At 42.4% G+C, this 27,405-nt stretch overlaps 1 protein-coding gene across 1 annotated transcript in view; it reads right to left on the bottom strand.

Moving 5' to 3' along the window:
• LOC149460001 (DDB1- and CUL4-associated factor 5-like) overlaps positions 1 to 19,570 on the bottom strand; it is a 70,826-nt gene extending 51,256 nt beyond the window's left edge. Inside the window, exons 1-4 of the mRNA XM_089680202.1 lie at positions 19,239 to 19,570; positions 4,704 to 4,847; positions 3,540 to 3,576; positions 3,312 to 3,451 (exon numbers count right to left, since the gene is read on the bottom strand). Of these exons, the coding sequence (XP_089536328.1) occupies positions 3,312 to 3,451; positions 3,540 to 3,576; positions 4,704 to 4,847; positions 19,239 to 19,494 (577 nt within the window). The 5' untranslated portion in view covers positions 19,495 to 19,570. The remainder of the gene's footprint in view (positions 1 to 3,311; positions 3,452 to 3,539; positions 3,577 to 4,703; positions 4,848 to 19,238) is intronic.
• Positions 19,571 to 27,405: the final 7,835 nt, after the last annotated feature.

Raw genomic sequence — 27,405 nt, 5'->3', positions numbered from 1 at the left:
CAAACATCACCAGAATAATATGTGGAGTATGAGCTAGGGTCACCCAGGGCAAAAGGACTTTGTGTCTAGAAACAGACATGTTGTGACTGCACAGAAGTAAAGCAACTTAAGCTCAGGGTATGAGGCAAAGCCTCAGGTACTTATGGAAAGCGTCTTACGTGGAACCCAGAACCGCAAGGTAGAGTTCAGTGGGATCCTGTTGTGACACTCCAAAAGTTAGGCTGAGGATGGCCACACACACATCAAGCTCACAGGCATGTTACAGAAGGATATTCCTACACATTAGGTTACTTTGACTGCTTGAAGACCAATGCATAGCTGTAGTTAATATCTTAAACAGTCAGTGGCAGCCGTGTTAATCTATATGTAAAGTGTCTAAAAAATTATCTCCAGTACTATCAATGTTAATTTATCTGTAAGGAAATGACAACATCAATGCAACGTAAAATTGGAAGCAAAAAAGAAGCTTCTAATTAGAACAGGAGCAAAAAGGAACTAGGGATGATCTATTGGGATACTTGATAGTCCGCTTCTATACCACTCCTCTGCATGAGGCACAAACATTCATATATCATAGTCTTAATAGAGACAATGACTAGGTAGTAGATTTACAAGCAGATGTGTCCTCAGGGCCACCCCCTTTAGAGTGGTCAGAGAAACTAAGTGTATGGCATCACTAATAGGTGAAGACGACAGACACAAACGTGTTGTTAAGTATGCACGTTCAAATGTGGACATGGAAAGGATTGAGCATACTTCATAGATAGCAGCACTCTTAACAGAGGAGTTCATTTTGCATTGATCCTTTCACCACTACACTTGGGTGCAACTATTATGTTTACTTACTGCTGATGAAGACAGGGGCGGTGGTGACACATGTAAGGGTTATAGGGATTTTGCACACAATACTTTGATGTGATACACGTTATTTGGTCAGAGGAAGCAGGAAGTTGTAGGTACCGTATTTTTCGCTCCATAAGACGCACTTTTTTCCCCCAAAAAAAGGGGGGAAAATGTCAGTGCGTCTTATGGAGCAAATATAAAGTGGCGGTATTTCCGCCGCCACCATTTCAGAATACCGGGCCGGCCGCTCAGCTGTTCTCTGCTGCAGGACCTTACCTGTTCCTCGGTCCAGCGCTGCGCAGTCTTCCGTCACCAGTTTCTTCCCGCGCCGGCATCTGTGACAGCCGGGTGCCCACTGTGCATGCGCGAGAAGCGCTGCGCTTTGTGAATGGTCCGGCGTCTTCTGGGACACATGACAGGTCCCAGAAGACGCTGAGCCATTCACAAAGTCCAGAGCTTCTCGCGCATGCACAATAAAGGGAGGACAACTCTGCGGAAGTGGGAGCGGGTACCTGTCAAATTCAGGTACCCGCTCCCCCTCCCTCCCTAAAGGTCCGCAGTCTCTGGTCATCTCCTGTGCTGTCTGCAGCCACTTGATCATCCCCTGTACCGTCTGCAGTCTCTGGTCATCTCCTGTACTGTGTCCGCAGTCTCTGGTCCATCCCCTGTACTGTGTCCGCAGTCTCTGGTCCATCCCCTGTACTGTGTCCGCAGTCTCTGGTCCATCCCCTGTACTGTGTCCGCAGTCTCTGGTCCATCCCCTGTACTGTGTCCGCAGTCTCTGGTCCATCCCCTGTACTGTGTCCGCAGTCTCTGGTCCATCCCCTGTACTGTGTCCGCAGTCTCTGGTCCATCCCCTGTACTGTGTCCGCAGTCTCTGGTCCATCCCCTGTACTGTGTCCGCAGTCTCTGGTCCATCCCCTGTACTGTGTCCGCAGTCTCTGGTCCATCCCCTGTACTGTGTCCGCAGTCTCTGGTCCATCCCCTGTACTGTGTCCGCAGTCTCTGGTCCATCCCCTGTACTGTGTCCGCAGTCTCTGGTCCATCCCCTGTACTGTGTCCGCAGTCTCTGGTCCATCCCCTGTACTGTGTCCGCAGTCTCTGGTCCATCTCCTGTACTGTGTCTGCAGTCTCTGGTCCATCTCCTGTACTGTGTCCGCAGTCTCTGGTCATCTCCTGTACTGTGTCCGCAGTCTCTGGTCCATCTCCTGTACTGTGTCCGCAGTCTCTGGTCATTTCCTGTACTGTGTCTGCAGTCTCTGGTCCATCTCCTGTACTGTGTCCGCAGTCTCTGGTCATCTCCTGTACTGTGTCCGCAGTCTCTGGTCATCTCCTGTACTGTGTCCGCAGTCTCTGGTCCATCTCCTGTACTGTTTCCGCAGTCTCTGGTCCATCTCCTGTACTATGTCTGCAGTCCATTGGTTCAGAATATTTTTTTCTTGTTTTTCTCCTCTAAAACCTAGGCACGTCTTATGGTCAGGTGTGTCATATGGAGCGAAAAATATGGTAATTTGAAAGAATAGAACTTTTGAGCAGATAAATTTGCATTTTCAGAAACGTCTATAGAGATAATGAAAAGGAGTAAGAGAGCCTCTCACAGAAAATAATATAAGGAAATGTACATTGAATACTGAATGTTAAAGTGAAAATAATGAAGCAAAAAAGATAGATTAAGGAAAGTAATAAGAACACCATATAAAGTAAATAGAGACGTTAAAAAATATCAAGTTCCCCACTGACAATATATAAGTACTGCATTTGTGAACAAATGGTTTGATAAAAAATACAATTTATGTTTTATTGCCTCGTGGGGAAAGATGAGCAGGTGTTTGAAGGCTCAGATGAGGCACAAGCAACATACAGCTGTGCACAAAATTCTGCATACCCAGGCAGAAAACGTGACATTTTGGCATTGATATAGAAAATATGTCTGATCATGTCAAAAAACTATCTTTTATTTAAGGATAGTGATCATATGAAGCCATTTATTATCACATAGTTGTTTGGCTCCTTTTTAGATCATAAAGTTAAACGAAATCTTCCAAACGGCCCTGGTCAAACAGTTACATACTCTGGAATGTTTGGCATTGGTACAGACACACAAAGGTTAAAATGGCAATTAAAGCCATACAATGTGAGTATGTGTTTATCCTTTTTAAATAAAGTACCTTGGGATAATGCACTAGGCTGGTGCTAGTAAACAGTGTAGCGCCTTGAGGAAAGGTAGTGCCTGTTCCCAAGTTATAAATGGGCCCCCAAGTTACACATACAGTGGAGATACAAGGACTGTGGGAAGTTCTGAGTATGCTAATGTTGCTTTAAATAAGTTAAGGACTATGTATACAGAGGTGCAAGGCAAGCAAGAAGTCAGTGAGTGGCTTCCCCACAACACATCCTGATCAACAGCCAACCGTTTATGTTGTGAGTAATTATATTTGTACCCAAAACCATAAAGTGAACCCTCTCACCTCCTTGTGGAGACTCCCGAATGTCCCATATCAACACTCTGCCATCATCTGATGAACTAGCAAACACATTATCATTCACCGGACTGACAGACAGACCATATACCGCCTCCTCATGAGCGAAAACATCCAATGTCTCGCCACTACAGGGAGATAAGAAAATATTGCAGATCAGTGTAAAGTGTTGTGTCAAAATTCAAGATCACAAATACTGATACTATTAGCACTTACGTTTCAACATCATGGAGGATCACTTGTTCATCATTCCCTATAAAGCAAGGAAAGATGACTTAAAATATGCTGCAAAAGTAAATCAACTATCCAAAAATAATAGCTGACAATTTCCTACTATTGCTTGAATACAACATACTAGAATCGACATTTATAGTGCTGATATATTTCACGGTTCTCTGCTGGATATACAGCATCATTCACACCAGAGTCCCACCCAAAGGCAAGGTGATTACAAACATACACTAAAGGCATTTTAGAAAGACGCCATTGGAGGGATGACTATACTGTTTACTTTTCCAACTCTCTGGCCAGTCACTCACTTCTTTGGTGCGTATGTATGAAAATCCCATTCATTCCCAAGGAGGCAATCTATCATGGGACACATAACAGATCGCTTCTCTATAGTTAATTTTTGCAGTATTCTAGTCTGAATGTAGATTTAGTGGTGGAAGGATGTTTGTGTCTTAGACCTCATTCACCCAGGACGGTTTAATCTGTGACCCAAGTAGGGCCATGTTTGCTGGCATGAGAATGCACCCAAACCCATGTCACATTGGGAGCAGTGGCTGTGTCTGTGTAGCTGCTGAGTCCCAATTCACAGTAATGGAACTGCATGCGCAGGGAAGCATGTAACACCTATTCATCCCCATAAATGTAACACAAGGCCCTGCATGGGGCACAGAATAAAACATGCCATGTAAACGAGGCCTTGACCCCTCCCATTCACACCTGACCATTCTATTGTGTGTTTCCTTATGCCTAACTTTGCTCAACATACAGAATCTCATTGTTCCTGCTCACTCTTTAATGCTCGGCTGCTTTTACGTTCTATGCCCTATGCTTAAAGTACATGAGCTTATCAAGCAGTTTTGGCCCTATCGACTTCAATAGGAGCAAGATGTTCTGCTGCTCTGACTAACTGTAAGGCCTTGCAACATCAAAGCTTTGGGCATCCTTGGTTGCAATACATTCTTTTTGAAGAAACTAAAAGTGGGCTTTCATTTTTCCTGACAGCATAATTTATGAGAAAAAAATAAAAGTACACCTACTGTACATGCCCATGAAAATAAATCTGAAGCAAAACATTTGATGCTATTTCTTTATAATCGATTTGTCTTTTTAAAGACAGATATCTTAAAGGAATGTGACTCAGGTACTTACCTCCAGAAAACACTCTGGTGTTACCACTGTTGAAAGCAAGGCAGAAAATATTTGAATGGTGCTCTCCTTTCAGTTGTATGGGCTTGGCTTTAGAGTGAATGGCTTTTTCCATATGCCACAGTAACACTCGACGGTCATCTCCTCCTGTAACAGGGCAACAAGAGAACATCATTTCATAACAAGGCATTGTTAAATAGGCAAGGCAAGCCTTGTTGGGTCAAGGCAATTATTAAAATAGTATTTTAATCGCAAACCTGCAGAGAAAAAAGGAGAATCCTGTAGTAATAGGATGCTAAAGTTTTTTTTATTAAAGCTGAACTCCAGACAGATAAATAAGGTACAAATGAATGCTGCTTTGTATTCCTTAATCACTACAATTAAGGTACTTTAACCCCCTACCTGTCCAAGCCCATTTTCAACTTTCAGCACTGAATGACAATTGCACGGTCATGCAACTCTGTACCCAAATGAAATTTTTATAATTTTTGAGACAGATAGAGCTTTCTTTTGATGGTATTTATTCACTGCTAGGTTTTTTATTTTTTTGCTAAACAAACGAAAAAAGACCAAAAACTTTGAAAAAAAAAATTTTCTTTCTTAATTTCTGCTATAAAATTTTGCAAATAAGTCATTTTTCTTTTTCACTGATGTGTGCTGATGAGGCTGCACTGATCATCAGGGCACTGATGATCAGTGCCCTGATTATCAGTGTAAACAATGTACTGACAGCCTTGTTTGTAATCTGCTCTTCCTCACATGCTGTGTGAGGAAAGGACTGCTGATAACCGGCAAGTCTGTTTACATGTGATCAGCTGTGATTGGACACAGCTGATCACAAGGTAAAGGGCTGCTGTTATTGGCCCTTTACCGCAATCTAGTGGTATAACGTGGTCGCAAAGTGGTTAATACACCTTTAAGCATATTTTTTCAAATGCAGGCAGTACCTGAATTTGTCTCAGTGTCAGCTTCCTGCAGTTCCTGTACAACAGAGCTCAGACTCTGGAAGGGAGAAGCAGAAGAGCCAAGTTGTGCTTAAGTGCAAGGAAAACAGGGCCAGAGAGTTAAGCTACCCATACATGGATCAAAATTCATCTGGTTCATCAGGTATTGGCCAAATATCGATCCAAGAATGGGCACTGTGGTTGCACAGAAGTCAACCTGCCATTTGACCTCTGTACAACCACCCTGACAAATTATACCCAATTGATCAGCACTGCCAGCTATAGCTGCAGCATTTATCAATGTATTCTGCCAGTGGGGAAGTCTCCTCACTGACAGAATACAATAGCTTAGAGGGAGGTTTCCCCCACCCACATTGAGTGCATGGATGGGAAGAACTGAGTTAATTTAAAAAAAAAAAAAAAATCACAAAAAACTGACTCTTGTATGGGCTACCTTAAGCTTGTCAGTATGTTGTCTCTCCCTTTACTGTTCAGGCAGTGTGTGTGGTGTGTGTGTGTAATATGGAGACCTAGGTCTCCTCTGGATGGATGGGCCAGAGTAGAAAGCTGTTTGCAGGTAAAATAGCTGCCTTTTTGGTGTATCGTTTTTTTTATGTTTGCCTGGAGTTCAGATTTAACTAAATCGCTACCGGTAGTAGATTTTTTAATCAACGTTCATGCAGATATTCTAAATAATTTCAACAACTTGCTGAATGTCATTCAAAAGTACTTCAAAGATTTAATTTGTTTTAATATCTGATTTTGGAAATAAACTACTGAATGAACACCACATACACGGTTATGAATTTGTTTGCTTGAAAAAAAAATTCCATCCTGCTCCTTTGAATTTTTTTCATCATTGTGGTTGAAAATGAACATTGATTGCACTCCTCTAACCATTAGAAATTTGAATGTATACAGCTTTACTTGCGCTTCCTTGCAGCTCTCTGCTCCTCTGACTGTGACACTGCTTGGAACTTCCTGATATGGAGGAGCATGTGATCTGCTCAACTGTGACACGGCTTGAGTCTAGCAGCCAATCACTATGCCCAGTTATTGTCATGTGATAGGTGGAGTGATGTCAGTGTTCCAATGGGACTTCAACACAAGCTGCGGACTACGAAGGAACTACAAGGAATAGTAAATAAGATAAGCATATGGGGATTGCAGGGTGCCCTTTCCAGAGACACTGTCACCTTACTCTGTATGGGCCAGTTCACAGTGTCTTTTTAAATTTTATTTGAATACGACATCATCAACTGATTTTGCCAACTTTGTGAATACCATCTCATGTCTATGCTATGTATGTGCAGAGACAACCCTTTATCCATTCTTTTTTACCATTTTTGTTTTTAATCTGAAGTGATATTAAAGGCAATTAAAAAAAAACAACAACAAACACGTCATATTTACCTGCTTTGTGTAGTGGTTCTGCAGCAGTCCCGATTCTCTTCTCGAGTCCCCGCTGCCACTCCTGGCCCCTCCCTCCCACACAGCATGCAGCTTGCTATGGGCCACACAAGAAGGCTCACTCTCGAAATTCTGCCAATGGCTACTGCTGCTGTCTCAGCCAATGAGGAGGAAGAGTCCCTGAAGAGCCAAGGCTCTTGTGAAGGTCGCTGGATCACAATGTGGCTTAGGTAAGTATTGAGGGGGAGGAGACTGCTGCAGATGGGTTTTTTACCTTCATGCATAGAATGCATGAAGGTAAATAAACTTGAGCCTTTACAACCAATTTTAAATCTTGAAACAGATACACCCACACAGAAAAAAAGTTTTGCTTTGTAGTTACTACAATATATAGGAGATAAGCAGCTGATTAGCACTGCTGTTTGTTTTTAGTGGATTTTCACAAAAGGAGGCCCAGAGATAAGATGAAGGGTGAGGGGGAAGATGACATGTTCCTGCCTACTTTTACTCCCTAGCCTCAGACTGTGACATTATAACTGCAGCTAAAATGGACACAGTATGGTTTATATTTGCTTCCTCTTTTTCCACCTCTGTGACATCAGTAGCCCAAATAATCCGTATTGTTACCCATATGGGTTATTTGGGCTAGTGATGTCACAGTTTTGGGTACATCCAGTACGAGGCCACTCTTATTTATACAAGACTCATACTGGATGTACCCAAAAATAAAAGGCTGGTGATACAGTCAAAACAACATAATTTACCGCCGCAGAGTGTGTAGTGGGAAGCAGCCTACATTATCCATTCATTCACACATTCCATCCCGCACACTCTTAAGATGCATAGCTGTTAATACATTTTGTTGATCTAATAAAGCAACAACCCCCCTAAAGTCACTTTGACCGTTCACAGTATCATTATACTCAGCTTGTATTAAAGCATGTATTCTCAGCTTGTTTTAAAGTGTATGTTCACCTTTTAACAAAAACAAAAAACAGTGAACACCATACACCCTCCAACAACCCCCAGTGCCTGCTGCACTTACCTCCGTGAATCAATAGCTGTCATTATCATGCAGCCGCTGTAGAGGTCCTGGTATTTTAAAGCCACAGCCTTCTTATATGTTTACCCCTGTCAGGTTTTATTGCTAAATTGTGTCCTGGTGACCATCAGCACCAGGAGTTAAAGAAGGACTGAACCCCCATAAAATACTCACCTCCACCTTCCAGCGATGCAGTGGTTACAATCCTGTCATCTCCTTGGCTACTTTTGGGTGCCAGGCTTTCAGCCTCTTGATTGGCCAGTGGGGGAGTCACATTATCGGATTCATACAGGGTGCAAATCTGGCTGCACTGTTGTTGGCCGCGGCCATTTGCATTCATTCTTTAGCGTTCAAATCATCATTTCAGAAGAGATGCTGTGTCTCTTTCGCAAAAACAAACATCTTACCTCACTGTCTTCTGTGTGCAGCTCAGCATGTATTCCTGGCACACCTCGGCTGTACCGGAATGACTGACTCCTGTGGGCATGCATCAGATGATGTGACTCCCCCACTGGCCAATCAACAAGCTGGAAAGCCTGGCACCCAAAAGTAGCCAAGGAGATGACAGGAATGTAACCACAAAATCGCTGGAAGGTGGAGGTGAGTATTTTTGGGGGTTCAGTCCTGCTTTAAAGTGGAGTTCCAGCTGTTTTTGTGTTTATTAAAATTCAGGAGCTACAAAAACTGTAGCTGCTGACGTTTAATAAACACACACTTACCTGTCCCGGAGTCCAGCGATGTTCTCACCCACGTCATCCCTTCTCACCTTCTCTCCTCCACGGCACTGGCATCTCAACTGTGGGTACCAGGCCTCCTAATTTGTCTGGCAGTCTTCTGGGACCTGTGAAAGTTCCCAGGAGACTGCGGGAAGGAGGAGGGGGCCGAACTTCCAACTCACTTCGCCGCGGCAAACTGAGCCAGAAGTAGGAACGGGTACTGATGATCAGTGCCCTGTTGATCGGTGCCCAGCAGTGCCAACCACCAGTTCCGCCCACAAGTGCCCAGCAGTGCCACCCACCTGTGCCCAGCAGTGCCCATTAGTGCAGCCCAGCAGTGGCGCCAGTCAGTGCCACCTATCCATGCCACCTCATTAGTACTGCCTATCAGTGCCCAGCAGTGCTGCCTATCAGTGCAGCCTCATCAACGCACATCAGTGAAGGAGAAAATTTACCTGTTTGCAAAACTTCATAATATAAAGAAACTTTTTTTTTTTTTAATTTTTGCTCTTTTTGTTTATAGCGCAAAAAGTAAAACCCCCAGCGGCAAGTAAACACCAGCAAAAGAAAGCAATATTTGTGAGAAAAAAAAAAAATTTCATATGGGTACAATGTTGCATGACCGCGCAATTGTCATTCAAAGTGCGTCAGCGCTGAAAGCTGAAAATTGGCCTGGTAAGGAAGGGGGTATAAGTGCCCGGAAGGCAAGTGGTTAAACATGTCCAATAAAAAAAAAATAGTAAAAATCAAAATGTTGTCATCAATTTAGGCAACATGTATTCTGCTACATGTCTTTGCTAAAAAAAAATATCCCAATACGTGTAAATTAATTTGGTTTACGTGTAATGTTATAGCGTTTACAAATGGCGGTATATATACTAGGATTTGTTTTTTCTTTCATTTTAACTGGTAATGGCGGCAATCAGCGACAGCAGGACTGCGGCGGGCATTCTGACACTGGGTGGGAACTGACTTGGTGTCACTAAAATCCCCAGTGACACCAATACAGTGATCAGGGCTAAAAAAAAAAAAAAAAGCACTGACACTGTACTAATGGAACTGGGCAGGAACGGGTTAACATGAGGAAAGATCAAAGTGTTAACTGTGTGCAGGGAGTGTTTTACTGGGGGGCAGTGTGTGTGCTTCACTGTAAGCACACTGCTCTGGAAGGCTGTGCTGTGCACAGCCATCCAGTGCAGTGTGCTCGAGCTGACAGAGAGGAGGACTGTTAGTAAACAAAACAGTCTTCCTCCCCATCAGTGATCGTTGGAATTCACCGGGCGCCAGCGAGTTACTACCTGTCAGGGCTCGGTGATTGACAGCCTTCTTGATGTCAGAGAGCAGAGGAGAATGGGCAGACTGGTTCAGTTGTGACATTCAGATGGGAGGGTCAGAATTTGGCATAAACAACATAAAACTATGAATCCATCCTGCCTTGTATCAACGGTTCAGGCTGCTGGCAGTGGTGTAATGGTGTGGGGGATATTTTCTTGGCACTAGCAAGGTGTACCTAATAAAGTGGCCGGTGTACATGCTTCCAAGTCTTCTGATTGATAAGGCAACACAGAAGATGACCCACATATGCGTATGCTGATTGGGAAGTGGTTAAATACCACAAAAAGAAAGCTCGATCAGTTTAAAAAATGATATAAAATGTATTTGGGTGCAGTATGTTGTATTTGTCAGTAATTGTCAGGTATAGAGGTATATACAAGCATGTACTGAAGTAACTGAAGTGTATGTAAGGGCATTTTTTTTCTTGGATAGAGTGGAGAAGGTTTGATTACTTTCTGTGTCCCTGCTGGGTAGTTCCACTCCTTTTTTTGTCACCAAGACAGGAAGTGAGGGGAAATCCTTAAAGCAGGCCTTCACCAGCTAGATCCATAGGGCATCCCTGCTCTCCAACCCAAAACAAACTAAATTGGCAATTACCGTATTTTCCGGCGTATAAGACGACTTTTCAACACAAGAAAAACTTCTGAAAAGTCGGGGGTCGTCTTATACGCCGGTATACGGCGAGCCGGTGTCCAGGCGGCACTTTACTCCCAAAAAGTATATATTTTCTGAAAGCTGAGATCTTGAAAAATAAAATGGTGGTTGTTGCAATATTTTGTCGCATGATATTTACAGCTATTTAATTAAACACATGTTTACAGGAAAAACCACACCAAGATGAAATTTTGTAAAATATAAAAGTTTGGGTTGTGCTGAGTAAATCTATACCAAACGTCAAGTTTTAAAATTGCGCACACCTGTGGAATAGTGAAAAGCAACGGTAACCAACATTCTCTACAGGTGATACTTTAAAAGTCTCTGTAGGTCATCAGTTTAGAATTAACCATGAACTATGTCCCTAGAATTATTACTCTCACTCTGATGTTTGTGACAATACCTCACATGTGTGTAATTGATGTTTACACACACACATATGTGCTGGGGTGATGGGGCGATTACATTTTTTTTTTCGTTATTTTATACAATTCTTTTTTTTTTTTTTTTTACACGGTTTAATTTTTTTTATTTTATTGCTATTGTAAAGGGGCTAACAAAACCCCTTATGTAATCACATGGGCAGGAGACACTGGGGGGTTTATTTACTAAAGCTGGAGAGTCCAAAATCAGACTCCCTTCTGCATAGAAACCAATCAGCTTCTAACCTCAGCTTGTTCAATGAAGCTTTGGCAATGAAACCTGGAAGCTGATTGGTTTCTATGCAGAAGGGAGTCTGATTTTGGACTCTCCAGCTTTAGTAAATAAACCCCTGGGGGTCTATTAGATGTCTCCCCTGCTCTCCAGTGCAGTTATTCAAACACAGATTGTGCTGGAATAGCTGCATTCTCCACTACACTAGCAGAGGAATGAACATTGGAAGTGACAGAATACACATTGCTCCTGGGGTCATTAGTTGCAGTAGCGATCAGGTAACGTAGAGTATATTTCCAGAGTTCCTCCTGATTTCACCTGAGGAAGCAGTTTCCTGCAGAACTGAGCTCCCCGGTACAATAGAAAATGGCTGTGGGTGCTACTGGTGGATGCGCCCCTTTGAGGGCCCCGTAAAAGTGATCGGGTGGCTTTTATCGGAAAGCCCTTTGCTGGCTCTTAAAAATGGGTCGTAAAGGCTCAAGGTTTTTTTAGCTTCATGCATTCTATGCATGAGGGTAAAAAAAAACCCTTCCAGTTGCAGGAGTCCCCCCCCCCCCCCCAGCCCCCTGTAATACTTACCTGATCCAGCAATGTGCATGAGAGCCTCAGCTCTCCAAGGACTCTCCCTCCTCTTTGGCTGAGAGATTGGCTGTGCAAAACCATTGCACAGAGCAGGTAAGTATGACATGCTTGTTATTTAAAAAAAAAAAAATTGCCTTTAATATCACATAAACACTTTTGCTGCCAGGTCCATACGCTGCATGGATCTCACAGTGGCTGCAGCCACCAGGAGTGTGTGTGACTTCTGTTCTGTCTGTCAGATGGAAGCAGTCCGGAGCCTCTGCAGCTGATGGATTGCTTACACCCCCCTCCCGTTACCGGCGCCCCCTACACACGCAGTCCCACTTGCCCATCTGCGGACCTGGGACTGGCATGGCAGGTGCTGCTGAATAAAGGAGAGGGAGATGAGCGGATGAGCGGTCCCCTCCCCTCCCATTCTTGTTGCTGACCTGGAAGCGACATGTAAAACATCACTTCCAGATTCCCCTGTTAGTTTTCCCATCCTGCATGGCCAGGAAAGAATGCAATCTGCACTGCATTAGATTCCATGGAGTACAGGTGAGATATCTGGGGCTTTTAGACACCATATATCTCATTAAAAAGAACCTGTGATGAAAAAACGATAAGTAAAATAAAAAAAAAAAAAAAAAGTTTATAGATTGTAAAAAATTAACCAAGCACATAAATTCTCCCCCAAATTTTTTAAGGGTTCCCCACCATATAAATGTATATAGGAACGTAAACGCATATGTCAGGGGCATCCACGCATGAAAACGTCAACTGCGATACACATGCTATAAACTGCTGTGCAAGCCAGAGTGAGAGCAGTAATTCTAACACCAGACCTCCTCCATAACACTACACTGATGACCTATGGGGCAGGGCTCGAGAAATCCCAGGTACCAGGTCGCCACGGCGACTAGAAATTGCTTCCTGATGCCTAAGTTCACACACTGCCTCCTACTGACTTCAATGCAAAATGGCGTCCCTTTGACTTCAGTGCAAAATCGCGTCCTTTTGACTTCAGTGCAAAATCGCGTCCCTTTGATTTCAATGCAAAATCGCGTCACATTGAGTCTAATGCAGAAACACCTGTCAATAGCAATCCCATGTTAACATTTATCCCTGCATGCCACTTTACTATGGCGAATCTGGAACGCACCACTACAAACTCGCACAGGACCCTTTCCGTAATGGCACTCAAAACACAATGCGTGTGGATTGCATCTGTGTGAACCACCTCAATAGGAACACATAATTTCTAGCCTGTCATGAAAATCTATGAGTTTGAAAACGCATCCAGAATCGCATATGTGTGAACCAGGGCAGCTCCACTCACACCTGGGTGTTTTGGGATGGTGATAGGATCACTGAGATCGCAAAATGCAGGTTCAGGTGCCATTATTTTCAATGCACCTAAAACTTGGAGTTTTGCAGTGATTGCCCCAGAAGCTGACAACCCACGTGACGCTAAAAATAACCTGGCACCTAACTTTTTTAGCTGGCTCCTGGATTCATAGCTAATCCGTCAAGCCCTGCTATAGGAAGCGTGGCCTATGGAAAACATGAGTACTGAAGTTTGTCTTCATTTCACAGTGCATACAAATTTAGTTTGACATGTTGGGTATCTACAGTTGTGTCCAAAATTATTCAACCCCCAATGCTGTAAAGGGGTTTAGGGACTATAGTGTACATTTGGAATTGTATTCAGAATCAAATCCTACAAGGACGTTGTAACTACCCAAATGCAACTAAAATGACATCAATTGTTTATGTAATACAGTAGTAAATGGTTCTTATGTGGTTTCTTCATTGCCACAATTATTCAACCCCTTAAAGACTACCACTCTGAAGAACAGAGGTTCATACAGGTGCTTTCCATCAGGTATTGAAAACACCTGTGGATGTCACCGAGCAGCAATCAAGCATAATAAGCACCAATTAGGCAGCTTTAAAATGACTGTGATACTCAGCTCCTTCTAGACATTTACTGGTGTGGTTACAAACATGGTGAAGGCAAGAGAATGGTCCAGGAAGACAAGAGAAGAGGTGATTTCTCTTCACAGGAAGGGCAATGGCTATAAGAAGATTGCAAAGATGTTAAACATACCAAGAGACACCTTAGGAAGCATCATTCGCAAATTCAAGGCAAAGGGCACTGTTGAAACGCTACCTGGTCGTGGCAGAAAGAAGATGCTGACTTCGACTGCTGTGCGCTACCTGAAGCGTAGAGTGGAGAGAAGTCCCCGTGTGACTGCTGAGGAACTGAGAAAAGATTTGTCAGATGTGGGTACAGAAGTTTCAGCCCAGACAATAAGACGCACACTGCGTAATGAAGGCCTCCGTGCCAGAACTCCCAGGCGTACCCCCTTGCTGTCTCCAAAGAATAAGAAGAGTCGACTGCAGTATGCCAAAAGCCATGTGGACAAACCACAAAAGTTGTGGGATAGTGTTCTGTGGACTGATGAAACAAAATTAGAACTGTTTGGGCCCATGGATCAACGCTATGTTTGGAGGAGGAAGAACAAGGCCTATGATGAAAAGAACACCTTGCCTACTGTGAAGCATGGTGGAGGGTCAATCATGCTTTGGGGCTGTTTTGCTTCTGCAGGTACAGGGAAGCTTCAGCGTGTGCAAGGTACCATGAATTCTCTTCAGTACCAGGAGATATTGGATGGAAACGTGATGCAGTCCGTCACACACCTGAGGCTTGGGAGACGTTGGACCTTTCAACAGGACAATGATCCCAAGCATACCTCCAAGTCCACTAGAGCATGGTTGCAGAGGAAAGGCTGGAACATTTTGGAGTGGCCATCGCAGTCACCAGACTTAAATCCGATTGAGAACCTCTGGTGGGACTTAAAGAAAGCAGTTGCAGTGCGCAAGCCTAAGAATGTGACTGAACTGGAGGCCTTTGCCCATGAAGAATGGGCGAAGATACCCGTAGATCGCTGCAAGACACTTGTGTCAAGCTATGCTTCACGTTTAAAAGCTGTTATAACTGTAAAAGGATGCTGTACTAAGTACTAAGATTGAATGTCACTTGGGGGTTGAATAAAACTGATAATGCTGTGAGCACAGAAAAGACATTTGTGGTTATTTCATTATAACTGTTATGTTATATTTGTCTGACCTACAAGTGCCTCTTTAATGTAAATGTAAGCAAGATGACTGAATGATCAAAAGCAATGTCAAACTGGCCAAAACACTCAATTTCAGTGGGGGTTGAATAATTTTGGACACAACTGTATTTACTCGGTACAACCTCATCTTTTGTAGTTTACTAAAAAATTGGGTACTTTGTTGCATTTGTGTGCCCTAAAATTAACTTTGTGGTAATATCGTGTGACATAAAAAATTGGTACTACTACTATTTTATTCTCTAGGGTGTCTGCTTTCAGAAAATATATAATGTGTTCAGGGTCTATACAATCTTCAGGCCTAAAGTGATTCTTTTAACCACTTGTGGACCAGCGACATACCCGTCTGTTGCTGGAATTCAAGAAGTTGTACCGGGATGATGCCTGCTGCTGCATCCGGGGGCTGTTATTTAGAGCGGGTGGTCGGCTCTCTAGCCGCCTTCCACGGCTCTCTTGGGCTCTCCAGGACACCAAAGATATACTCACCTGATCCGTCGATCCTCCCCACGCAAAACCAGTCCTTTTGGCTGCTGCCCCCCCCCTGCGGTCCAGCGGTCTCATAAATGAGCTGTTCCTGACATCAGCACACTCCACAGACAGGAACAGTCCACCTCTGGAGCATGGGGGAGCGTGGTTTTCCATAGGACCGGCAGGTCAGGCGAGTATGAGCTTAGTCCTTACCTCTAGAAAAAACAAGCAGCCAATCTTTGAAGTGGGGGCACAGCCCCACTGCATGGTAGAAAAACAAATCTTTTAACTGGAGTTCTGCTTTAAGTTTGAAGGACAGTATACTGTCCCTTTGCTTAGAAAGTGTGGTGAACCTGCTCTAGGGCCTCTGCTTTAAAGAATATATAATGTTTGGGGGTTCCAAATAATTTTCTAGAAAAAAATATTGTTTTTTACTAGGGATGCACTGAAATTCTGGTGGACGAAATGTTTTGGCCAAAAACACCCTTTTCGGCTGTCGCCCGAAATGAAAAAAAGCACCATTATAGGTGCCGAAAAAATCCCGCCCCTCAAAGTCGCCCGCCAGCCGCCGCTCAGTAGTTCAGTCTTACCTGAGAAACCATCGATCCCGACGCTGGGCATAGAGATGAGTGAAGGAAAGATGGCTGCCACACATCTCTATGCCCTTGGAGGACCAGAGCGATGTCACTTCCGGTTCCGGACATTTTTTTTTTTTTTTTTAAAAGCACTAGATCAATGCTTTTTTTGATCCAATGCTTTACATTGTAGAGGAGAGATGTGGGGTCTTATTGACCCCATATCTGATATCTCCATAAAGAGGACCTGTCACTAATAATTTCTATCAGAAGGGATGCATACATTCCTTGTGATAAGAATAAAAGTGATTACAATTTGTTAACAGGAACAGTGCAAAAAAAAACAAAACATTAAATACATTTTTTTAAAAAAGTTTAAAATGTCCCCCCTCCCCATTGGTGAACACATACGTAGGCCATGCCCACATATGTAAACGGTGTTCAAACCACACACATGAGGTATCGCCACGAACGTCAGAGCAAGAGCAATAATTCTCGCACTAGAACGCCTCTGTAACTTTACACTGCTAACCTGTAGACATTTTTAAAGCATCACCCATGGAGATTTCTAAGTACCGCATTTTCATGCCATTCCACGAGGGTACGCAATTTAAAAGCGTGACAAGTTGGGTATCTATTTACTCGCCGTAACATCCTCTTACATATTTTACAATACAATTGGGGTATATATTGTTTTTTTTAAATCAAAGTGTATTTTTTTCCCAAAAATATATATTCATTTTTAAAAACTGCGCATTTCAGTTTTCGGCCAAGTGCATTTTTGAATTTTTGTTTTTGGCACCAGAATTTTCATTTCGGTGCACCACTAGTTTTTACATGTAAACAAGTGTCAGAAAATACCTGGAGCTCAAGTGGCTAAACACATGCAAAAAAACCCCACAAAACCAGCTCTGGCAGTAAAAGGGTTGAGACATAGTTGACCTTTACCAAAAAACTTCCCATGCAGATCGGGGTGTCTGTAGATACAAAACAAACTGGGCAGCTTTGACTAAACTGGAATACTGTCCTTGCCATAAGTGTAGGCCATTTATGTAGCTCATGAAGCCTGACTGGATTACCCCAAGGATGTAGCTAAGAGAGGTCCAGCTGTTCACCTTCTCCATCACAGGAGCTTGCTCTGAAACACTCAGCTCCCAGTACAGAGTAAGGGGAGAGACAGAGCATGTGAGGGGGTTTAAAACAGAGGAAGAGCTCCCTCCTGTGATGGTGAAGGTGACCAGTAGTGACTAGGCCTCACTTAGCACCATCCTGGTAGTTTTCCAGGCAGACTTCAGGAGGTAAGGCCTGAGCAACTCAGTGTGTTCTTATCTACAGCACCCCGCCTACTTTATCTCTATAGGCAGCTTATTGGTAAAGGTGAACTAACCCTCTACAGCCTGTACCATGCTTTCACCACTTGTCTCCCATGCTGTTCAGGAACATACCTTGGTAGACAAGTGGGGAATGTCTGTGTTATCAGGGTGAGAAAAAGATTCCAATGGGGACACCTGTGGTGACAACGGTCTGAGAGGAATACCACTCATTCTGGAGAGAAATCTTTTCACTTCCTGTTGTGGTGACAATGGTCTGAGAATAATTCTCTGAAGAGATATCCCCTCACTTCCTGTTGTAGTGACAATAGTCTGAGAGGAATACCACTCACTCTGGAGAGAGATCTCCTCACTTCCTGTTGTGGTGACACCGGTCTGAGAGTAATTCTCAGAAGAGATATCTCCTCACTTCCTGTTGTGGCAACAACGGTCTGAGAGGAATTCTCTGGACAGATATCCCCTCACTTCCTGTTGTGGAACAGTCTGAGAGGAATTCTCTGGAGAGATATCACCTCACTACTTGTTGTGGCGACAATGGTCAAAGGAATTCTTTGGAGAGATATCCCCTCACTTCCAGTTGTAGTGACAACTAGTCTGAGAGGAATACCACTCACTCTGGAGAGATATCTTCTCACTTCCTGTTGTGGTGACAACGGTCTGAAAGTAATTCTCTGAAGAAATATCTCCTCACTTCCTGTTGTAGTGACAATGGTCTGAGAGGAATATCACTCACTATGGAGAGATATCTTCTCACTTCCTGTTGTGGTGACAACGGTCAGAAAGTAATTCTCTGAAAGAATATCTCCTCACTTCCTGTTGTGGCGTCAACGGTCTGAGAGGAATACCACTCATTCTAGAGATTTCTCCTCACTTCATGTTGTGGTGACAACGGTCTGAGAGGAATTCTCTGTAGAGATATCGCCTCACTTCCTGTTATAGTAACAATGGTCTGAGAGGAATTCCTTGGAGAAATATCACCTCACTTCCTGTTGTGCGATGTGGGTCTGAGAGGGATTCTCTGGAGAGATTTCTCCTCACTTCCTGTTGTTGTGACAATGATCTGAGAGGAATTCTCTAGGAGATAGATCCTCACTTCCTGTTGTGGTGACAATGATCTGAGAGGAATTCTCTAGGAGATAGATCCTCACTTCCTGTTGTGGCAACAATGGTCTGAGGAATTCTTTGGAGAGATATCCCCTCACTTCCTGTTGTGGTGACAACGGTCAGAGGAATTCTCTGGAGAGATATCCCCACTTCCTGTTGTGGTGACAATGGTCTGAGGAATTATTTGGAGATATATCCCCTCACTTCCTGTTGTGGTGACAATGGTCTGAAAGGAATTCTCTGGAGAGATATCCCCACTTCCTGTTTTCTCCTGGACAGGAAGTGAAGGGAGGTCTCCCCAACGATCTGACAGGGAGGTGTACCATGAAAACAAGGAAGTGTGGGCTCCCCGTAGACTTACTGGTACAATGAAGAAGTGAGGAGACCAGCCATGTTGTGGGAAATCTGACTGACAGCTGACTCCCTCAGAGGTTCTGCAGCAGCGGAGTGCCCAGCGTCTGCCATGATTTCTGACCCGCTGATTGGGATTGGTGGGCTCGCTGTTAGCCCCGCCCCCCTCCCCGGGTAATAACATTGGTTGTGGGTCGGGAGGCGCTGGATATCGGGGTGCGGTCGGGCAGAGGTTGGGGACCCCGTGACTTGCCTGACACCAGCAGTTGTCCCCCGTGGTTGGAGAACTCGATGGCGTTGACACAGCCGAAGTGGCCCAGCAGGTCCTTCTTGTAGAGGTTCCTACAGGCCTGCAGCCTCCTCCTCTGGAAGTCCTCCTTCAGAAGCGGCTCTCCGTGCAGGCCTCTCCGGGACAGAAAGCCGATGGCCGACCTCATGCCGCATCCCTTGTCCCTCCGCATGGTGGCGGCTGACGGGCCGAGCTCTCCGCTCCGTCCGGCTCTCGTCATCCAGACATGGCAGCGCCGAGCTGTTTGGAGTCAAGTTGCGGGGCCGCTGTGAGCTCCGCCCCCTCCCCTCAGCTGATCCTCTGCTTCCTCCCCCGTCCCCAACCTACTGCGCTGTCACCTAGGGCAGCGCCATCACGGCCTCGGGCAGGCTGGAAGGGGGCGCATTGGATGACGTTCACAATAAAAGGATCAACAAGCTGCCAGCAGATTTCTAGGAGCTCCTAAAGCTGTCCATACACTGTGCAATCAGATCGTACAATCTCTATGTAGTGCCTGACCAGATTCCTGGGGTGAATCTACAGAAGGTTGTACAGAGTATGGCCAGCCTGGGGGAGTCGCCAAGGCCCAGTTCACGCTTCGCATTTCCAGATTGTATGACAAAGCACACATAAAACATATGTCACACCTGTGGTGCCTCTAATTGTTAATGGAACGCCAAGCACAGGTAACAGGCATGCGTTTGCCACATTGCAGATGCACCGTTTAAAAAATGCCATGCTCTGCATCAAAACAAATGTTTTGAAGCTTCTTCGAGGCGTTTGTCGCTTGTAGGCCCGCCCATTTATTAGGCACAGTGGAAACACTCCAAAATGTGCAAACAAGTGAGCAGGAATGCACCTTCCCGCTACACTCAGGCGTGATCACGGCAGACCACTTACCAATCGTAAGTTAAACAATCTGTGGAATCAGATCACAAACTCATCAGTTCCTCCCCGGAGACAACAAAAAAGGAGAAATTGCCAAACAATTGTCTCCAACATCCGTCATTGTTAGCGCAGAACTATACTCGTGTAGAATCCAGCAATGTGACGTCCCCGACACCCACCACTGGCTGCTGACATCTTTGGGCAGCCAGCTTCCTGGTGTCATTCACCGACTGCTGTCATTGGCCAGGCAGAGATGATGTCACTCCCGTGCATGTGCAAGAGTTCCCTCAGATTTGGCACTGCCTGTCCCCCCATTTTTAATGTGGAGCCTAAAGTTCTTTATTATCATTCCTAACGGCAGGACCCAAAAAGATAGCCAACATGTTTCAGAGGCCAATAATCCTCCTTAACCACTTTCTATCCATTAAAGAGGAATGTGCAAATGCATGTACTCCTGCGCTGAACTGTGGACTCCCCACTATGGTGGTCCCCACATGGAAAAGGAAATGTAATGCAGGCCTTGCTGCCCTCAACGGACCAGGGATATCCAAAAGAAACTGCATAAAAGACAAAAAAGAAGGCACACTGGCCTAGTGCATTACCTTAAAAATAGGGTTTATTAATGAAAAGGAACCCCTGTGGATGGTCTGGTGGGAGACTGGAAGCCTCTGGATAGCAGGTGGTTGACGCGTTTCGAGGAAAAACACCTCTTCTTCAGAGCCATTGACCTTCCACAGGGGTTCCTGTACCATACTGCTATCTAGTGTGACATGCTTCCCGCGTTTATTTAATTTTACACCATTTTGTTTTTGTGAGTATTCACTCTTTATTAATAAACCCTATTTTTAAGGTAATGCACTAGGCCAGTGCGCCTTCTTTTTTTGACTTTTATGTACACTTTCTATCCATTGTACCAGGGTGGATTTGATTTAAATCAAACTGATTTAAATCATGATTTAAATCACTAGTCAGTAAGGCTTGATTTAAATCCTAGTTTTCTACATAAAGACTAATTCTTGCTGGTATAACTTTAATATGCAAGTAGATGAAGATTTTTAGAATAACAACTTTTCATATTAGTTTTTTTATCCCCAGTTTAATAGGTTAATCATTCATATTTGGACAACGTTTCTGTTGTACTTAGGAAGGAGAAAAATAATCATTACCTTAATAATAACAATTTAAATAGATTTATTCAACTGAAACAATAACATTCCAGCATATGTTATTTGCTTAAACATCCATGTTTGTTAACTAATTTGGCTAAACAAAATCTATATATTTTAAGAAACTTAGACTGTCAGCCCCTTCCTCCTCACACTTAGTTTCACTTTCTTCTTGTGCAGATCTATTCCACTCCAAACAATAAGAAAAATATTGTTTCTATTCACTGAACTTCTTGTAACTTAGCACTGAAGGGGTTGATTCTGTATTCATAGGTTTGTAGAAGTTAGGATTAAGGTCTTTTTCTTAACTTTGTTCATGTTATAACATTTTTGCTGTGAAGAAGAGGCATGTGATCTCCGCTGAGTCAAATTCAGTTTTGAGAACTGCAAAAGTAAACCAAGCATCTGTGATAATATCTTGTAGGCAGAGAAACTGCCCAATAATCTTACAAAAACCTCTGGAAGAGCATGACATTGTGAATGGATTCATGGAATTTATTTACCAAAAAAACATATACAGCCTTATTCTACATAATTAAAAAATGAATCTTTATTTCATGATGGAATAACCTTTGGATGGTAATATATTTTCCTCAAAAAGCATTTTATTTTAAAAAAATCAGATTTTAAATTAAAAAAATATGATTTAAATAAAAAAAATCTAATTTTTTTATTTTTTTTTTAAAAATCATTGATTTTTATCCACCCTGCATTGTACATATACTGTACATACATCCTGAAAGAGAAGTGGTTATTCCAGGATCATAGGTGCTGTTGGAATCATGAAACTGGTTTCAAAAGTTTCAGCCACTGATGGGTAGACATGAGCGGTTTGTTTAGTTCCGAATCAGAATTTAAACAAATTTTCTGTTATTCAGAGATTCGGATGTATCCAAATTACAATAATAACGAATTTAAATCTGAAATAAAATAAAATTTGGCCAAAATTCGAAACAATCCAAATAGAAAACAAATTTGAATTCAAAAACAGCAATAGAATAGAAAATAAGGGAATAGAATAGAAAATTAAAGAACAGAGGGAAAAAAAAAAAAAAAAAAATTGAACTGAAAACAAAAGAAAATAACAGAATAAAAAAGAATAGAGTAAAACAGATCAAAATAGAATAGAAAATAAAGGATTAGAATAGAAAAGAAAAGAATCAATTAGAATAGATTAAGATAGCACATCAAAGGATAGAAAAGAATAGAAACAATTAGAAAAGAAAATCAATGAACAGGACAGATAAACAATAGAATGGATTGAAATAGAGTATAACTATCTTGAATTTGAATAGAATATAAAATAATAGCATAGAAAAGAATAAAGTAAAAAAACAGACTAGAAAATAAAATAATAGATTTAAACAGAACAAAATAAAGGAATAGAATAAAAAGGAATATAATCAATTAAAATAGAATAAAAAAATGAAAGGATAGAATAGAAAAACAATAGAATATAACTATTTGAATAGAGTGAATTTGAATTCAAAAGGAATACTTTAGAAAATAATAGAATTAAATAGAATAGAAAATAAAAGAATAGAATACTTTACAAAACAATAAAAAGTGTGAGCTGCGCTATGGTGACATGAGTAATAAACAACAAAGGCACTGAAAATTGTGCTGAAAAAATTTAAATTTCCAAAATGGTTGCGCAGCTCTTCATATAGCCCATATACAGTGCTCAACTTAAATGAGTACACCCCAACAGATTTGTCAGAAAGCCTTTACTTTCCTTTCAGAGTCAATATTTTCTATGGGACACTGTACTACAAAAAACTCCCACAAATGCGGGCCATTGGTTACAAACCATGTTTGTTAATTTGCAAACACCAAATAGTATTTTTCCTAACAAATTAAATTGAAGACCATGTTGCAAAAATGAATACACCCCAATGAAAGTCTTAGGAGCAAAGCTGAATTATAGGCAACAAAATCCTAATTAACAAGAATTCAATTACAGGTGAGTCTAATTATTCAATTAACAGGTGTCCAGCAGACCGTTGATCATAAAAGGGCGTTACTTAACAAATAAAACCCCTTCCCATTTCATTCTGTCAGCAATGGCACCACATGGAAGAGAAATGTCACAAGGCCTAAGAAAGAAAATCATTTATTTACACAAGAAAGGTGAAGGCTACAAGAAGATCAGCAAAGCATTACTTATCAGTCAAAAGTCAGAAGTGACGAAATGCGTCAGTGTCGTGACGTCAGACACAAAACCGGAAGGAGCAGCGCGGCCATTTTGGATATGGTCTCAGCATAGGATGGACGGTGTTTTCTGAAATGTAAGCGGATAATAAATTTGTGTTTTATACATATTACTCCACTGAGTTTGCTCTTCTCTGCCCTGTGAGAAACGGGGATCCCACTGCCCATTGCTTTATGAGGAACAGGGATTACACTGCATACTCCCATAAGAGGAAAGCCATCTGCATACTCCCTTGAGAGGGAAGCCATCTGGCATATGGGGATTTGTGAAACGCCTGTGCAAGCTGAAGGGGTAATAGCATGTTATCCTAACGCAGAGTGGTAGCACTTATCTGGTCTTGCACAATTTTTCACTGATCACAAACTTTGTATTTGCTGTTTTCACTTATTGGAGTGATTATTTCACAAGATCACTAGTGGAGTTGTGTGGATTTCCACTTCACGTGTTGATTTTTATATAGTTTACGTTATGTTTTACATCACTAGTGCTTATGCATGATATCACTTAATATTATAGTGTGAAAGATAATGCACTAAATTTAGTTTATTTCTTTGAGGTATTTTGGATTGGAGCGAAGAATCGGATATTTTTCACAGTTGGAAGATTGGAGAGTGTGGACTATTTTTGATTTTGGACTTTATTATGGACATTTTGATATTATTGAGAATGAGGGGTACGATTTGAGTTTAGGGGAAGGTTATAGAAAAGGTTTATGATATTTGCACTTTCAAGGGTGAAAGATTTACTTTTCTTTGGGGATTTACAGAGATTTTTGATTTGATCATAGCAAAAGTGATACAAAAAAATGGAACTGCGACCATCTCACACACACATCCAGGCCATCCGCAGAAATTAACACCTCGACAGGAGCGTCTTCTGATGAGAAGGCTTGAAGAGAATCACCATGCAAATTCCCTGCAGATAGCTTAAGAAGAAAGCCAAACTGGGGTGATTGTTTCCTGTGACATAATATGGCGCACACTGCAGAGGAATGGTGTGTGCATGAGTGTCATCCATGAAGGAAACCTCTCCTGAAGCCCATGCACAAAAAAAGCCCTCCTAGAATTTGCCAGGATCCATGCTGAAAAAGAAGACTACTGGGACTCTGGAGTGATGAGACCAAGATAAATGTTTTTGGAACTGATGGCTTCAAAACAGTATGACATCGCAAAGAGGAGGAGTACATAGAAAAATTTGTGGTGCCTACAGTGAAACATGGTGGTGGCAGTGTCCTTCTGTGGGGCTGCATGAGTGCTGCCAGTGTCGGGGAGCTGCATTTCATTGATGGTATCATGAATTCACAGATGTACTGCTGTATATTGAAAGAAGATGCTACCATCACTTCGTGCACTTGGTCGTCGTGCACTTTTCCAACATGACAATGATACAAAACACACATCTAAGGCCACTGTTGCATTTCTGAAGAAGAACAGGGTGAAAGTGAATCAGTGGCCAAGTATGTCTCCTGGTCTGAACCCAATTGAGTACCTATGAAGAATTCTGAAGAGACAAGTTGAGCATCACTCTCCATCCAGCATCCAGGCTCTAAAAGAGGTCGTTCTTGAAGAATGGAAAAAGATGATGCCATGTGTCGCCAACTTGTTCATTCCATGCCTAGAAGACTTGGTGCTGTCCATACAAATCATGGAGGTCATATAAAATACTAGATGTAGTAGTTTTTGTTGTGGGGCGTATTCATTTTTGCATCAACTAATTTGAGTAAAACTGAAGATTTTGTAATCTAAGTTATATTATTACCCTTACTTTCATGTAATGAGCTAAACAAATGTTCTAAAAAACTCAGTTTTGTCAAAATTTTGGAAATTGTTCTTGTGTTCCTTGAGATATTAAAGTCTTACATTTCAAAAGGGGTGTACTCATTTATGCTGAGCAATGTACCATCAAAAACACATATGGATTGTAACGTTAGAATTATTTTTGAATTCGGTCAAATTCGAATAAACGAAACAAAGCAAATTCCGAAAACAAATTAAATAAACTTAAGAAATCGAATGATCAAAATTAGTCTACAGTTGCAAGAAAAAGTATGTGAACCCCTTGGGATGACGTGGAGTTTTGCATGAATTGGGCATAAAATGTGCTCTGAACGTCATCTAAGTCACAACAATAGAAGAACACAGTCTGCTGAACATAATACTACACAAACATTAGATGTTGCCATGGTTTAATTGCACATAACATGTAAACATTCACAGTGCAAGGAGGAAAAAGTATGTGAACCTTTGGACTTAATAACTGGTTGACCCTCCTTTTGGCAGCAATAACCTCAACCAAACGTTTCCTGTAGTTGCAGCTCAGACCTGCACAACGATCTGGAGTAATTTTGGACCACTCCTCTTCACAAAACTGTTTCAGTGTAGCAATATTCTAGGGATGTCTGGTGTGAATCGCTCTCTTAAGGTCATGCCACAGCATTTTAATCGGGTTAAGGTCAGGACTCTGACTGCGCCACTCCAGAAGGAGTATTCTGTGCTGTTGCAGCCATTGTTTTGTTGAATTACTTGTATGCTTTGGGTCATTGTCCTGTTGCATCACCCATCCTCTGCGGTGCTTCAGTTGGCGGACAGATGGTCATACGTTTTCCTGCAAAGTGTCTTGATAAACTCTGGAATTCATTTTCCCATCAATGACAACAATCCGTCCAGGCCCTGAGGCAGCAAAGCAGCCCCAAACCATGATGCTCCCTCTGCCATGTTTTACAGTGGGGATGAGGTTTTGATGTTGATGTGCTGTGCCTTTTTTTCTCCACACAGTGTTGTGTGTTCTTCCCAAACAACTCAATCTTGGTTTCATCTGTCCACAGTATATTTTGCCAGTAGTGCTGTGGAACATCCAGGTGCTCTTTTGCAAACTTCAAACGTGCTGCAATATTCTTTTTGGACAGCAATGGCTTCCTCCGTGGTGTCCTCCCATGTACTCCATTCTTGTTTAATGTTTTCCTTATTGTAGATGTGTCAACAAAAATGTTAGCATATGCCAGAGATTTCTGTAGGTCTTTAGCTGACACTCTGGGATTCCTCTTTACCTCATGCAGCATTCTGCGCTGTGCTCTTGCAGTCATTTTTACAGGACGACCACGCCTAGGGAGAGTAGCAACAGTGCTAAACTTTCTCCATTTGTAGACAGTCTGTCTTAGCATGGATACATGAACATCAAGACTTTGGAGATACTTTTGTAACCCTTTCCAGCTTCATGCAAATCAACAATTCTTGATCGTAGGTCTTCTGAGAGCTCTTTTCTGCGAGGCATGGTTCACATCAGACAGTGCTTCTTGAAACCAGTAAACCCAAAACAGGGGTGTGTTTTTTAAGGGCAGGACAGCTGTCAGCAACACATCCAATATCATCACACTGATTGGAGTCAAGGTTGGCTCACTCCTGGCTCCAATTATCTCTGGGAGAAGTCATTAAGCTAGGGCCTCACATACTTTTTCCTCCCTGCACTGTGAATGTTTACATGTTATGTGCAATTAAACCATGGCAACATCTAATTTTTGTGTAGTATTATGTTCAGCAGACTGTGTTCTTCTATTGTTGTGACTTAGATGACGTTCAGAGCACATTTTATGCCCAATTCATGCAAAACTCCATGTAATCCCAAGGGGTTCACATACTTTTTCTTGCAACTGTAAAAAAGAAACGAAACAAATGTTTTTGTTTTGCAAATGTCAAGGGATGGGTTTTGTGCTACATTCACACCTAGGACCTCATTCATGCTATGGAGTTTTGAATTGTGGGCAGAATTTTCACTATTCTGCCTGCGTTTTCAAAACACTTTGCTAAAATAACAAATTGCACAACAGCATGTTCATGTGCCATTCATTTTAATGGTACTCAAAAATGTGGTGAGTTTCTGCTGCAATTGT

The sequence above is a fragment of the Staurois parvus genome, unplaced genomic scaffold (genome assembly GCF_062004578.1).
Source record: "Staurois parvus isolate SC_StPar_1 unplaced genomic scaffold, SC_StPar_1.0 ptg000237l, whole genome shotgun sequence".
Taxonomy (NCBI): domain Eukaryota; kingdom Metazoa; phylum Chordata; class Amphibia; order Anura; family Ranidae; genus Staurois; species Staurois parvus.
Note: the sequence above shows the minus strand (reverse complement) of the source record. Positions and strands in the feature narration are given on the sequence as shown.